The 16,074-nt window shown below is 42.5% G+C and overlaps 1 protein-coding gene across 3 annotated transcripts in view; it reads left to right on the forward strand.

Annotated features, from left to right (window-relative positions):
• The window catches only part of vps13b (vacuolar protein sorting 13 homolog B), a 284,402-nt gene that overhangs the window by 188,916 nt on the left and 79,412 nt on the right, over nt 1-16,074 (forward strand). For all 3 annotated transcript variants that reach the window (XM_084556273.1, XM_084556271.1, XM_084556272.1), the window contains 3 exons: nt 13,061-13,402; nt 13,800-14,214; nt 14,427-14,564. In XM_084556273.1, coding sequence (XP_084412399.1) covers nt 13,061-13,402; nt 13,800-14,214; nt 14,427-14,564 — 895 coding nt within the window. The remainder of the gene's footprint in view (nt 1-13,060; nt 13,403-13,799; nt 14,215-14,426; nt 14,565-16,074) is intronic.

Below are 16,074 nucleotides of genomic sequence, written 5' to 3' on the forward strand. Positions count from 1 at the left end.
TTTTCTTTCTCAATGCACCATAAACTATGCATCTCTTTTCAAACTTTGCCAGCGATACTTTTGTCTCGTATATGCTCTGAAACCGTCCTCTAGGATGCCAATTTTCTATGCATCCATGCTGAGCAGCCCCATCTGGAGGAGCTGGGGGGTTCAGAGGATTGCTCAAGAATACTGAGACAGTAGCTGCAAGGGGTTATGCTTTTTCACAGCCATTTTTTTTGTATGTTTATTTCAGGATGGGTATGTTTTGTGCAACATTTTGCATCTATCTGTTCTGATTGCTGCCTCCAGCTGTATTAGGTGACCCTGAAGAGTGACTTGAAACGTATAATATAATGTTCAGCCATCACTTATTATTGGATAATTAAGAATATATACTTTAGAAAATTTCCAAACATGCAATATAGTCATGTTTATTTTTTTAACTGTGTGACAATTATTGGGAATTATTTACTTTTGAACCTGCGGTAGTAGTTTTAGGTGCAATATACCATATTCCTCACTAATTAGGTTTTATAGTAGCAGCATTATAGAACTTAACACAGTCATTAACACTGAGGTCAGTCAGCGTGTCTTCACCTCTGTACAGCTGCAGAGCATGGAGGTTACTCTGAATAAATGTGGTCTGGCTTTGACATTTTGGACACTCTGTAAAAGTATTTGTACCTCCATCTATCTCAGTGTCGTAAGTCTTTTGGCAGCTGCATCTGTCCGGCTGCTTGGCCCCCGCAGCAAGGGAGGTTAGTATGACTAAGACACGGTTGGGTCTGGAGTGCGGAATCCCATTTTACAAGCTGCAGAGCCCTCTAGTGGTGCAGTTAGCAACAACGTGCTCAGACGCCAGCTGCTGGGGTTCACAGACCGCTCTGCCAGGATCCTGTCTACCCCCTGTTAACACGTTAAAAACATTGTACCAGATAATATCAGAAGTATCTACCCTGAAATTGCTGAGTATGTGTTTGGATCTGGTTAATGCGTTTGATATACTCGCAATAGGCTAACTGGATAGAATAAAACAGATGATTGCCCATCCCCTGCTAACGGGTTACAAATAATAATGATAATGAAGTTCAGATGTATTTCCATTGCAAGTTTCCACAACAGCTAGATAATAATCAGAATCTGTATTTGAAACATGGATCTGTTGGGTTCTTTGTATTGTTTTTCTTTTTTCTTTAATCCCAGCTTCAGTGGTGATATTTATGGAATTTATCAGATTTATTTGTATTTCCTTTATACAACCTGTTCAAAGGGATTCAGTTAGAAACGTGTAATGGAATTCAAGCATCTGGTGCAGAGAAATGTTGTTTTTTATTTTTTTGGGTTTTGTTGTTTGTGTTTCTGTAAAGCATCTCCGCTCTCACAGTCAGCACTGTCCCCAGCTAGCGTTTAAATTAAACACTGGGCTTTAGTCACTCTCTCTTATTTCCAAATCCTCTCCTCACATTTTATTTATTTATTTTTTTTATTTTTTCACATGATGTTTGTCTTGAACAGATTCTCTGCAACAGGCACTATTTTCAAACAGTTCCCATTACCCCCTCACAGCTGTGTTTTATTGTCTGGGTTAATGAATTTGTTTTGTAGGGGCTTTTTGGGTTCCTTGGCAGTGGTGAGCCAAGCCAGGCGCGTGGGCAATATGATTTCAGTCATTGCTAGACATGCTGTTATCATGGCCCCTTGTATGCATACATGGAGATGTTTCCATGATTGAAATGCACAGCAAGTGCACGAGGATATCTGAGGACGCCATACACTAATGTGTTGCTCTTCAGATCCCTCTGCATTTTGTTTATCACAGTATTAGCTGTTGCTCAGTCACAGTTGGAGTTGCTCTCAGTGCTTTTGGTTGACGTTAATGATGATGAAGTGAGGCTGAGTTCAGATCAGGCAGCTTTCAGGAGCAGGAGGTACCACAGCCAGGGAGCTATGAATAGATGGTCGAGCGGTTTCTAGGACTTATCTCCCAGCTATGTCATCAGCAGTGTCACCGAGCAACACAAAAATTCCTACCATCACACATGCTAACGCGCACACGCACACACGCTTATACACATGGTCCCCACATTCTCTCCGTGGTAACCGCCTGCAGCCTTTGTTGGGGAGCCAGGACTGTAATACTTCTTTATGACCAAACAGCTGACCCACTTGTCAGCTGACTTTATTTGTTCTTATTGGCATCGCCGTCTGACTGTCATGCAGTTGCTACAATGATAGGCACCCAAATTATTCAAGCAATGTCTCAGCAAAATGTTAAAGAGTATATTTTTAAAATTGCATCCCTTATCTTACGTTGGTGGGTTTCTATCACTCTCTCTCCTCTCTCTCTCTCTCTCTCTCTCTCTCTCTCTCTCCCTGTCTCTCTCTCTCTCTCACACACACACACACACACACACACACACACACACAGAGGCAAGCCATGTGCTTGTACCACTGTGTGAGAGGAAAATACCCTCTGGTACAGGGGAAGTCCCGCTTGGCTTCATCCTCCACCTCATCCTGGGATGATTACACGCATGGGAAACAGGGCTTTAGACTTCCTCCAACACTCATGCACACAAACACACACACACACACACACACACACACTAATGCCAATGCACATGCAAGCATGGTAAGACAGTACTCGGTTCAGAAGGTATCAGGCATCGCCGGAACATCTGAATTACAGTTTTTAGTAAACACACATGCGTACAAACTTTCAGTCACCCGTTACTACCTTCCTTATCTCTATTCCTTTTCTCATCTCCTTTTCTTTTACGTTGTGTTGACATTCGTGAGGCTATTTGCAGCACTACCTACCACATCAGCACTCCTTCCTTCTCAATCCCCTTCATCTTTTAACCTCCTCTCTCATTTCCCTTTGATGACTCTCCTCTCTCTTTTTTTACCCCCATGCTCTTTGTCTTCTCCCGCTCACTCCCTTTTTCCCCTCACAGGATTAGTACGGCTCCTGGTTGGAAAAGTGTTGGCCCTTCCAGAGCTTGGCAGATAGTGGGGAGGGTTGCTCCTCAGGCGACAGATAGAGTTTGACAGTCTGTAGATGTTGATATTACTGTAGTGTTACATCTGTGTAGTCTTAAATGTCTGACCTGAGGAGAGACACAGGCTGCTTTCTCAAGTAAAGTTGGACTAATACAGCACTTTACACGAGGCTCGATTGCCAAGGAAGATAAATCGCTGTGAGAAGTGAATTTACAGTAGGCACAAACATGCTGGTCGGTAGCTGGTTTGGTTTGTCAGTGGGTTTGGACAGCAGTTTAAAGTTATTAGTGGGTAAGAGACTGTGCTTACACTTCTATTTATCTGTATTTTTCTACAAATCATCCACTGAACCACACTGAACATTAGCTAAATGTGTTGGGATGGTGAAGGTTTTTCCCTTTGTATGAAGTTAACTAGTAAATAAAAATACCAATTTTTCAAAGCATATTCATTGTTTGTTAGAGCTTTAAACTTTTGCATGGTTCTGTATTTTAGTCAACAGCCGGGAAGGAAAACCTCAGATGTCTCTGTCCTAACTACTTTGGATATTTGGTTTTAGATAAATCGAATAGTCTTCAAATACAAAAATGATCCACTGTGGGAACAAGAGAGCTTGGTGACCCATTCTGCTCTCTTGTATAACAATTTAGCTCTCGTTCATGTAGGAGTATTGGCTGAATGTCAAAAGCATGAACGGCGGCCTATCTAAGCCACGGTGTTGTTGACAAGCTTGGCTCTGTAAGCGACCTGGCGCTGAATCCTCGTCTGTGTATGTTTAAAGTAAACCATTTCCAAGGCCGCTCCTCTCTGTGATGAGTGTTTCATATTGTCTCGTAGCTGTTGAGCTTTGAGAACTGAAGTTTCTTCCTTGACCCGCAGTCTTTTTCAGGACAGCGCGGTGTCAAAGGAGTGTTCACGTGGTCTCCTGGCCAACAGAAATAAGGAGACATCAGATGAGGGTGGAAGTCTAAAGTTTGGAAAAGAAAAATAGTAGACAGCTTGAGAGAGGATCGCCAAATGGCGATGACGAGTAAAGGAGAATTCCGCAAAGATGAGACATGACCCAGTGAGAAAAGGAGTCATAATCTGGTGTTTGCTCTGATTCCTGGCTCTGTCTAAAGTATTTGCCTGTAAATGTGGGAGCTGATGTTCCTGAGAGGTCAGCTCTTAACCAGTCAACCTGGCCATTAACCCTCTCTGAGGGCCAGATTCTTTTCACCCTGACCTCTTCCCATTCTGCTTAGCACTATTTTCATTCGCCCTGTTGCTGCTGAGAGGAATAATAAATAAAGCTTGCAGTGCAGCCATCTCCTTTTCCATTTTGGCTGCCTTACATCTGTAAAGTAAGTGTCGTTGTCTTGGCTTATCTTAAACATACATATTTTCACAGCCAATGATCATCTCGCTGCCCTCCTTTTGTTATGAAACCATATCTTTTTTTCTATGTGTCACTGACCCTCCTGTGTGAATCAACTGCTAATTGACAGCCAGTCATAACAACTCACCTTCCCTGTTTAGCCCCCGCACCCCAACCAGCCTCTTTCTCAAAGCATAACCGTGGCACATTCTTAAATTGGCCCCTTGGAAACTCAATCTATTTGAGATCAGTAGCAGCTGAATTTGCTCTCTCCTCAATCGGTTTTGGCAAAATTGGCGTGAAAACTCTAGATAAAATCACGGAGGTTGAAATTTTGTTAGAGCGGGGAAACAAACGGTGCCTTTGAGCAGAGGCGGGAGGCCCCCACGGTGAACCCAGGGATCGGGTGACCACTCAGGTGAGCAGGAGTCAGGAGTGCCCTCTCCCTCTGCCTGCAAGGGAAGCAGGGTCACAGACCCAGGGGACTAGTAAAAGCAGGGCACACCAGGCCAACTCATAGAGACACATGTACACGCCATAGTAGACGTTGTTCAGTGAAAAAACACCAAATTTTTGTCTGAAGAGGTGAAAAGAGGAAACAGATTTTTTTTCTCTACACCTGTATAAGCAAGATTGCACCTAGAATAACAGGTGATGGAGAGTATTGGGTAACTTGAATGGTGTAATGAAAGTGAGAGTGCTGGACTGTTCCTCATCCTTCTTTTCACGTCTTTCCATAAAGCACTATATCTGAGTTCCTCTTGCACTGCTCTCATTACACTAAATATTTAAATATTTGATTATATTTCAAAATTCATTTCAGGCTTTTGAAGAGTTTCCATGGATGCAGGCAACATTTTTTTTCTCCATGTTTGTCCTAAATGTTGCATAGAGATAAAATATGTTTTAATATAAATCTTTAATGTAAAACTTCCTCAATACCCCTCACATATCCCAAATCTTAGAACAGTCCCTTTGCAAAAATGTGTTCTCTATAAAGTGCTACAACGGGGGGGGGGGGGGGGGTGTATAGGTGATAATGTGTGTGTTTAAAGTAAAGCGGTATCAAGTTTTCATCTCAGAGTAATACAGGTGTTCTGCTTCTGAATCCCTCTGTGCAGCAAGTAAAATTTTAAATTTTTCTTTTCTCACTAAATGTCCAGCTGAACACTGTGATGGTGTCTTCAGGTAATTTTTGTCCTGATCTTAGCTTTTTCTTCAACGGTTTGTCCACTGTCCTGGACAAATATCAAGGCCCTCCTTGCTAACACAGATGAGGGGACAGGGGCTCTTGCATCATTCTTCATTGAGCGTCCCGGGAGCACATCCAATGAGAAATTAAAGGGATTACTTTAATCCTTCTCTTCTAATTTCAGGTCTTTGTAGACAGAAAGCCAGGAGTGTTCTTCTTTTCTATGCTGTGTTATTGTGTTCTCACTTGAATTTGTCTATAAATGTGTATACAGTGTGTGTGTGTGTGTGTGTGTGTGTGTGTGTGTCTCTGTACGACTGTCAGAGCATATATATCCTGGACAGGCAGTGTGGTCTGATCACAGCAGCGTTGCTCAGTCCTCAGCAGACAGCCTGGGGCTCTTCTCATGTCGCCTCTCGTTGTCATTGTTTTCCCTGCTGTGGCTGTTTCCTCACAAGCGCCGAATATAAGGCCTCTTCGAAGTCTTTCAGACGTCTGCTTTCGTGAACAGCCAAGCCCGCCTAGATGACAGTGCAGATTGTCAGATCATTGTTCATTAAACTCACAACTGAATAACATTTAATGTCAAGTTGCAAACACAAATGATGCTCTAAAGCCTGCACATTCTCTAACAAACTCATATCACATCTCAGCCACTGACATTTTCATGCCGTCATTCAGAAGCAACTTTCAGACACTGCTGTCTCCATTAAGCCCACCTCTCTCTTTCGGGGACTCGTGGTATGCGTTAAAAACAAAACAAAACAAAAAAAAAAACTGAAGCCTATATATTATACTAGAAAATTACCCCCACACACAAATCTCAAAAATAAATAGGGATGGTGACAGCTAATGAGAGCCAGTTGTTCAGTGCTCCATTCCCATGCATAAAAAAAAAAGAAGAAAGGACAAAGGAAAGAGAGACTGATGAACGTTCTGCTGCTATGGGGACCAAGATCCCAGCAATTAAGACGGACCCCAGGGTGCCTCTGCCTTTCATTCACTTTTTCACTTTTTTCTAATCACATGTTTCCCCCATCTGGCCTTCATCTCAATGTGATCAGTTACAATATAAAAAGTTAGGAGCACTGGGTGCAGTTGTTTAGCCATGTAGGACAGGGAGTTAATATAGATGTTTTTATATTACACGCACAAAAGCTGTTTGTTCATTCATCAGCTATATTCATTCTGCCAAATACTCCATCTAGCTTTAAAATGCCTGTGTTTTTACTCTCCCTATTTTGTTTAACATATGATTGATACCTTGTTTATCATTAATGATGGAAGCGCTCGGGATGAAATCCGTTCAGCAGCATCTGATTCCGGCCAAGAGATTATGTCGGATGAGCCGAGAAAGTCTGTGTATCATTTCTGAATACTTGCATCATGACAGGTCGGCCACTTTTCCCCTTTATTTGTTTTTACTAACACACTTGTGGTGTTAATCTAGAAAGTGTTTCTTCGGGCGTTTTTGAACACTTCCTCCAGTGAGTAATGCAACTGCAAAGCATCCTGCTTATACAACAGCCTGTGTTATTGTAGCGATATGGGATAATTCTCGTGTGTCCTCACAATCACCCCTAACCTAAGCATTAGATGTGATTGGTGGATCTGAATCAGGGTTTTGGTTTAGGTTGGTGGATCTGTTGAGGACGACTGAAGCAATAAGTCTCCTGTTGAGCTTTAAGGGTGGTGTCTGTCAAACCTTTTAAATCATTCTAGATTGCCGGAGATTATGAGCGGGGTATGGTGGGTTTGGCGAGCATCTCTGAGGAGTCACACTGGGAAGGCCTCCATTTTAAATGAACGTCTCGCGCACGCCACTGCAGCCTGCAGATTGTCAGCACTCTGGATACTATTGGTTTACCAAGCACTGGAAATCTGCCCTCTATTTGTGACTAAATGTTTGTAAGTAAACTAATGCCATGTGTCTGGGAAGAAACCGGTTTTGAAATACAGTCAAAATTTAAAAAACAGAGGATTTGGCTGCCACATCTCACAGAGCAAGGGCTCCTCTAAACCGTAAAAAAGTAGCTTAAATCTGAAGAACATCACGACATGTTTTCGTGTCTTTTCATCTTTCATTTTTCATGTTTTCATGTTCCTCTGTTTACACGAGTCATCTCCACACTTCTCCTCCCGTAGGTCTTTCCGGATGGAAAGCGTTCCAACTGACCCAGTGTTTTAGGAATGTCAACATGCATAAATTATTACCGTCACCCCTGTGTTTTCTTTCCCCCCGTACGACACGTAGCATCAAGAGAAGAGTCTGACATTATTACTCTAATCCTGTCCACACAGATAAGACGGAGAAGGGGACTAAGAGAAGATGCTTGAGCAGAGAGAACAAAAAAAGAGTAGGATTTTGTTTCCGGTGTTGCTTTCAGACAAACGCTGTTTAACCTTGGTGGAGTAAACTCACCCACCTACCCACCCACCCACCCACCCAGCAGCATTACTGGGGTGGAGGGAGCTTGTTAAAATGGCCCCACTTGGCGCCCTGAGCTTTGGAGTACACTGTTTAAAGTACAGTCGACAGTCACTCTGAAGCACTCTGCATCCATTTGCAAGCTCCATGGGTCACGACCTTGCAGTGCTTCTTTGTTGTGGTTCAGCTGAAGTGCGTAGCAGGTTGCCTTTGTTATTGAAACAAAGTTCAGTGTATTAAATGACTGCCTTTGATGCCCTTTTTTGCTTTGTGACCACTGTTGCAGCGTACAAAGCAGTGACTTCATATTATAAATGTCTTCCCCCCTCTGTTTTCCATAAGAAAACAAGAGAATGAATTGTGGTCTTTATGGCCTTTGGTTAAGTATTATTGTTATTATTTTTCATTAAGATGAGGTATTGCTACATTGAGGTTTTCTTCCATCAGCACAAAAGCACAGAGGCCTGCTATCAGCTTTATTGCTCTGGTAAACAAAAGTGGGTAGCGCAACCTGTAAACTTTGATGTAGTCAAGATACAGAAGTTCATTTCCACGCTGGCATCCTGCAGACAAGTAGCTCTGCTGAATGGTTCTGTCAAAAAGATTTAATAATGACTTCCCTGGGTTTTCAATGGCAATTCTACTGGATTTCCAAGAGAACATGGGAAAACTGTGATAAACATTGAACAATTTTTCAACAAGACTAACATGAATAGTAGCTCGGTTCCCTGCTACCGCAACTATCTGTCACTTGTTGTATTCAGATGCGATGGCTATTGTTGGGCTTGTTTTCTGTCCACAGTATTTCTCAACTTTGACTCTAATTGGAAAACCTTATAAAACAGCCCCATGACTTCTCTGTCCTACGTATTTAAAGGTTTTATGTGAATGTTTCTGTTTCTGTAATGACGTAAACACCTCTTTCATTCATGTTTGTTTAGTTTTTGTTTATATTGCTGCATTAACTCCCCATACTGAGCTCTGTTATCTCTTCCTAGTAATGACCTTTCCATTCTGCAGGTATTCGCTTGCTTTTTTTGTGCACATATTTAGGTGATTATTTGTATTTTTCCGCACATAGTCAGATTAGAACATATTTTCTTGTTTGTGCTTTTTTGCGTCTCCTAAGTAAGCTTGGGCACTCCGAAGGCCTCTATAGTTTAACTTGACTGACTTCAGACCACAGTGAGAATATGTGGCTGTTAAATATACCCTTCTGAAAGGAATAATAGTCACCTTTGTTACTTGGACTACATTTATTTTATCCTTTCCTGTCGACTACCATAGACTTTTCAACCATCTTAAAACATCCAGATTTCTGTTCCCTGATCTTTGAACCTGAATTGCAACCTGTTTTTTGTTCATCTGGAAACCATCAGCCACATATGTGGTATTCAGATGTAAAAGTTATGTTGTCATATTTGACTAGCCGGCCAACACTGTAAACGGGTGGCATTTGGATGATGTGACATTTGCTTCCGAGTATTAGCCTTCCTCTAGCCAAGCTGTTCTGACTTACTCTGACAGAAATGGGGTCAGAAGTCGTACAGATGCGCTCTGATATGATTGGCACCCGTGAGACTCATGGTTTCACACTTTAGGGATTATTCTCCATTTTCCAGAGTGTTCTGCCTAGAGACTCTGAGGGGATGACCTCATGATTGGCTGATGGGGGTTGGGGGTGGGGTTGGGGGGGTGGTTGAGTGTATGTGTGTGTGTGTGTGTAGTTGCACGTTCATGATCATGATCAACTAAGCCCAGAGAAAGATTGCATTGGGATCTGGAAACAGAGTTTCAGTGCAGCCATTATATAATGTAATAGAAAGTAATGGTTGGAAAAGGGGGTTTCCGCTGGGACATTGCCTGTGCACGGGCTCTACGGTCCACGTTCAGATTCTGAATTTATTGCCCTCTGTCAGTGAATAAATTGGCATAAGGTTAATGCATATAGACTACAGAACTATGTGTTGTCTTTGTATGCCGTTGCATGTAGCATGTAGCAAGGGGATGAAACTAATCCCTGAAACACAAGGTTGAAGTCGGTTATGTACCTCAGAAGTCCGGCTGAGATCAAATCCTGGGAAAGCCACTGACTTCATGTGCATTTACAGTATGTTTATATGTTTGCGAATGCACTGATTGGATGTGCTGATTCAAACTGTATGAACGCTGTGCACCGTGGCATGTTTTCTCATTGTCTCTTTCCCTTTATGCCTCCGATTGTGTTCCCCATTATCCCTTATTCCACTTGTAAGCACATCTAAATATAGACCAAGAATTTGCTTAGGGGGCACTCTCTTAGTAGTGGTGGTTAAAGAGAAGACGGGGTATTTGCTGTAATTGTAAATGCATGTGTACAGCCTAAGCTTGGGAAGAGAGACAGAGAAGCGTAAAGAGTATCTGGCAGTCTCTGCTGGCTCTCGCTCTTTCCCAGCTGCTGTGCAGCTTATTTGTCCCTTCCAATGTGGGGTGCTTCTTAGAGTGGACGCTTTGCCTTTGCTGAATACCTTTTCAAATGCCTCCTTACCTCAATACAAGTTTCACTCTCTTAACGCAACACACATGGAGACAGGTCCAGGCCATTTTCTGCCTTCACTCCCTTCTCTATGCTTGGAAAATCTTACATTTCTACAGAAAAGAAGTGCACACATCCTGTCCTCATTATGGCAGTGAAAGGAGAAAGATCTGGCAGGGCCGATCCTATGGAAGCCCTACACATGAGTCTGGTCGAACAGAACAGGCAGGCAGGCATGCTGCTGCGTTTTATATGGCTCTTGTTCTTAGCCTTTGATGACACTGTTTAGAATAGGAAATATCTAATAAGTCAAGTATTCTGTCTAATGTGCTGCCAGTGGGTTTAGTATTTGCCTGGAGGTCTTGAAACACTATCTCCGCCACAGCAATAATATACATTTAAAATTCTCATGGAGTGGGAGGGAGGGGGTGATGTAGAGAAGGAAAAGGGGCAGCTGAGAGTACATGCTGTAATGACAACCATGTGCAGGTTGGAGCAGATGAGGGCGGGATAGAATGGGACACACCTTGTGTCTGTCTCCTGTATTTTACAATACATCAAAATCATGTTTGAAAAGACAGCAGTAGCTAACCGAAGCTGACACTCTGCCCATTAACATGGATGAGAAAGTTTCGGGATTGGCCTCAAAAATGCTGTAACAGCGTTGGAAATGGTGATTAATATGCCTGAGCCTTTCATGCCACACCTAACCAGCTCCCAGCTATAGGAGGAATGTTTAATTGTAGTGACGCAGTGGCTGAATAACAGCCACAGCCACTGCCACTGCGGAACATCGTTGTGCGTCTACATGTGCCCTCTTTAACCTCCCCTTTTTTTTGTCTCAATGTTTCTGCTTCTGCCTTTCGTCAGTTTCAGCTACACTGTTGGAGAAAAAGTGCTTTCGTGTGTTCTGGTTTCAAGCAGGTCTTCTTAGCATCTACAAAATATTTCCATGCACTTGTGTTTCTGTTTAAGTAGAAACCTTTGCTTCTTTATTTATAAACCACATGCGTGAATTCTATATAAACACATGCAGTAATTTATTATTTGGTAGGTAGCACACTGTTTGTCTCATTCCTGTCCCTCGGGAGCTTGTGGTGACTCCTCTATACTCTTGAAGATGGCATGCTTTGGTTGCGGAATAAAGATGCCTGTTTTCACTGTCACTCGAAACCCAGAAACCTACTCTCATTGATTTATTTCATCTGTCACTGAAAACTTTTCATTGCCTCAATGGCTGGAACCCTCCTGACATCAGTTAGTTTGAGCCCAGCATAACATCTCAACTGCTTCATACACAATACCGCAGTCATTTTTGCGAAATGATTTGACTTGCCAGGGTGAGGCCAATTCTTCCAATATTTTAAGAAGTGCAAAATAATCCTTAGACCACAAAAAAAAAAGTCCCAGAGCATGCCTTTAATGTCTCTGGGGCTCTATGATGCTCTCATTCTTTTCTCACTTTGTCCGACTCCTTTGTAAGTCTAACAAACCCATCTTGGTTTGGTTTGGGGCAAGGCAGTTTGTTTTAAAGCAAATATGAAGTGAAGGTGTTCCTCATGTTCCGTACTCTTGGTGTATTGTTCACTGGACTGTGGGGGTTGATATTTATAGTTTAAATTATGAAGAGAGTTTTGGAAGTTGTCGAAACATACAGTGAGACAAATTAATTAGCAAAAGACAGAGGTGGAGTCATGACTATATATTAGGGCTGCAACAACTCACTGAGATAATGATTTCACCGTGTAAATATGTTGATTTGTCCAGGTAGGGAAACATTAAAATTTAAAAATGGGTTCTTGATTCATAGATATCATGATAAAATATCTAACTATGTGTTACGTTTTGGTGGAAAGCAGCGTCCAAACGCTGGACACAAAAGACGGCAGGAGGAGGAAACAAAATAACTTTAATAAATGCTTACAAAAACAGGAACAAAGGGTGCTGCGGGGTATCTGCAAACACAAATCCAAAAACCAAAAGCAATACAAAAACTCTAGAAATCGCAAGGGGTAGACCAGAAGCACGAGGATACAACAAGCAGGTAACAAGACGGAGAACACTTAACGGGGTAAACTTCACACAGGAGACTTAACAAACTTAAGTTGAGGGGTGACAAGACACAGGTGAAACCAATCGAACAATCAAAAGGGGTGGAAACACAGGAAGTAAAACAAGACATGAAACACCAAGGAAGAAGTCTACTGAATAAAAACAGTTAACACAAGAAAAACCAAACAAAATCAATCAAAAGTCCATACCGTGACATTATGATTATGTCTGAATGAGAGTTTAATTGGGAAGGTCTGACTTACTGGAAAACGAAGACGAGCAGACTTGTGTGAACCAGAAGATAGCAGACACACTTTTCAGTAATTTCATGTTTTTCCTCCTGTTTTTCACTCTGGTTGCTGTTGTGGTATATATAAATAGAACTCAAACTCAAAACTCAACTATGTCCAGAAAGGTGGCAATAAAAAAGGCTTTTTTTGTTTGTTTGTTTGTTTTTTTCTCTACTCTCTCTACACACTCTTTGCTGCACAAAATATGAACTGTCAAATTAACTTGTGTTTTTTTGAACAGGTGCGACGACATGAACAAAAGCGGGGCAGTCGAGACTCTGCAGGACGCACCGACTCCTCGTCACGTCACAGTGGGACTGGGCAGGACAGCGGCTTTGGCAGCGACAGCGCTCGCATCCGCATTGTCCAAATAGAGCAGCAGAGCGGGACCAGCCACCACTGCATCGCTAGGCCATCCCACAAGTCCACCATTACCAAGAACCTCAACTTCATCCCTTTTGACATCTTTCTCACCGCTAGTAAACTGTCCATCATGACCTATGCTAGCTCCAGTCCCCCAAAGGCCCTGTCCTCATCGTCAGACACCCACAGCACACCAGAGAAGAAGGAGCCTGGGGACAAGGTAATAATTCATACCACACACAATAGTGAGATGTGTCATTTATGCGAGAGTTTTTGTGTTATATTAGTCAAAAGTATTGACATAATGCAGTTGTGTGACAACTTTATAATGTGTAAACACTACATAACTCCATACAACCTAAATCCATACAACTTAATTTAATAATGTGCAACATGGACTGTCAACGCCCTTGCACATTTTACGTTTTACTGTCTGGTGTAATACCTTAGGCACATACGAAACTAAAATAGAGACTTATAGAGTTGCTAAAAACAATGCATACTTACATAAAATAGCCTTTTTGTAAATTGTAAATTGCAATTTTATGTGTGTGGACGGGGTCAAGAGGACTTCATGAGAGGCAGTGGGCAGTACTGACTGTGTCTACTTGATTTAGGTGGGCAAGCGTGCCCTCAACCAACCTGAGATCCTGCCTGGGTCTCCTCCCGCCTCGGCCTCCACAGCACCAGATCCTGTCCCAGCTGCCCAGGGTTCACTTGCTGGCCTGACCGCCGAGGATATTCTCAACAGCAACACCTCCCAGCCAGCCTCTCCATTGCTGAGAGGAAGTCTGCTCTCTCTTGATGGCCTGCCTACTCCCACCCGCTCCTCAGCCCGCCAAGCGCTGGGGATTACCATAGTAAGACAGCCAGGGAGAAGGGGTCCTGGGGACCAGGTGTTGGAGCCTCTCTTGTACCTCCAGGTGATGCAGCCGTCTGCTCTGCTCAGCTGCCACCATCGCAAACAGAGGATGGAACTGTCTGTGTTTGATGTGGCATTAAGAGGAGTAGCTTCTGACTACAAGTGCCTAGGTGAGAGAGATCAGTAAAAGAGATTGGAAGGGTTTAGCTGGGGATTGTATTAGGATCTAACTTCTCATACCCACAAAGAAACACTGACAGACTAATAATACACATCTCCTTATCTTAAATATGACCATATCATTGTCTTCCTTGTTTGCTTTCTCAATAGCTATTTTCTCCTCCTTTTATCTTAATCTCTCTGTCTGCTTCATTTTGTCCAGACCCAGGAAAGACACTGCCGGAGTCTCTGGACTACAATGTGATTTGGGTTCAGACAGTAGCCGCAGAGGTGGACAGTAAAACAGGCATCCCTCCCCCTCTGCTCTGCCTCCAAATCAAAGATTTCCTCAATGGCCCAGGTGGGAATCACGTACACACTCACTTCCTTTCACTCACGCCAACATGCAGCTTATTATTTGGAACATTCATTCCACATTTAATCCCATTTAAAAGGAAATGTCCTCCGACATGAAGCAGGAACACATGACAGCCTTGGTTTATGCCGCGTGTCCACAGGATGAGCAGCCTAAATGATACTGCAGATATTTTCTACAGTAAGCTGCTGATATTGACAATGTCAGTCACTTTTAACAGCAGCCTACAAGCTCCTGTGGATTTAAGTGTGTGCATATGTGTGTGTAGTGTCAGGTTCCTGTGATTTGCCTTTCACAGGGTTTGGTTCTCTATTTTTAGAATGATATGATATCCATATGAGCAGTTTTAAGCTAAGGTTGTCGACCTAAGGGTGTGGTTGACCTCCTACCCAAATACAACTGCAGTGAATAAAAGTGTGAGTGGGTTTTTGACTCACAGTGTGCACAACCTTTTTATCCCTATGAGGGTTCCATGGAGAGTGTGTGTAGGCGCAGGACATCCTTCCAAGTTCAGCTCCCTGAACCCAGTCCAGATGTTGCAGATGCATACACACTCATACCTAACTACAGACCTACTTTGACATATAAACTGTATTTCTTCCACATGCATGCAGTCATGAACACATACTGTGCATGTATACAAGAAGGCGTTCCAGGATGGCCTGGAGGCGTTATTGATGATGGTTTACCAAAGCCAATAGGTCCCTTGCCAATACACACATTCCTTCTTGCTCTCGGCTAAAAGCCCTCAGCTTCTCTGTCCACCTGGAATCACATGAGACAACAGTGTGTAGCTCTGTCTTCGCCCAAACAATCGCACAGTAAGGCCGCATCTAACTACCAGATGAGATGATGAGATGCCAGCGGTCAAATTACAACAAGCATCAATTTATAGTGAATATAAGTCCCTCTGATGTCTACTGGAAGCACAAGAGGAATAACCGTAGAAGCTAGGATTGCCCCGATCAGTGTCAGGGCCATTCCAGGCATTTTTTTTAAATAATCTGATCTGATGGAGTGTGCAGCCAAACCCAGTGTTTTGTATTTGTTTTACAGCTGCCCTAAACCAAACCCAAACTTAAACATATCTGCTTTGTCGAAGTATTTTACACTGCGTAACAGTGAGTTCTGCTGGTCTCTTCCAGCTATTTATAGCTTCAACTTTACCTATAGACCACAGAGCTATTTGTAAAGATATTTAAGTTTGTTTGCTCTGTGTTTATTTGACTAAAATCATGTTTGAGATAAGAGCCAATTTGCTTTTATTTATTTTTTTACTGTTATGTGTTTTGCACAACAACTAATCTTTAAAAAAATAACTTGGAGGCAGTTTTCTTATTGCATTACAGAGTTATTCATCTGTCAAATATTTAAGCCGATTGACAGGTGATCGGATCAGGACTGCGACTGGTCATTTAAAATAATTGAGATTCACGTACTGAATGGATTTAGGTTTTCTTAATTTTTACTTTGCAACTTTAGGGTTAAGGGTTAG

This window comes from Chelon labrosus (assembly GCF_963514085.1).
Source record: "Chelon labrosus genome assembly, chromosome: 12".
In the NCBI taxonomy this organism is placed as follows: Eukaryota; Metazoa; Chordata; class Actinopteri; order Mugiliformes; family Mugilidae; genus Chelon; species Chelon labrosus.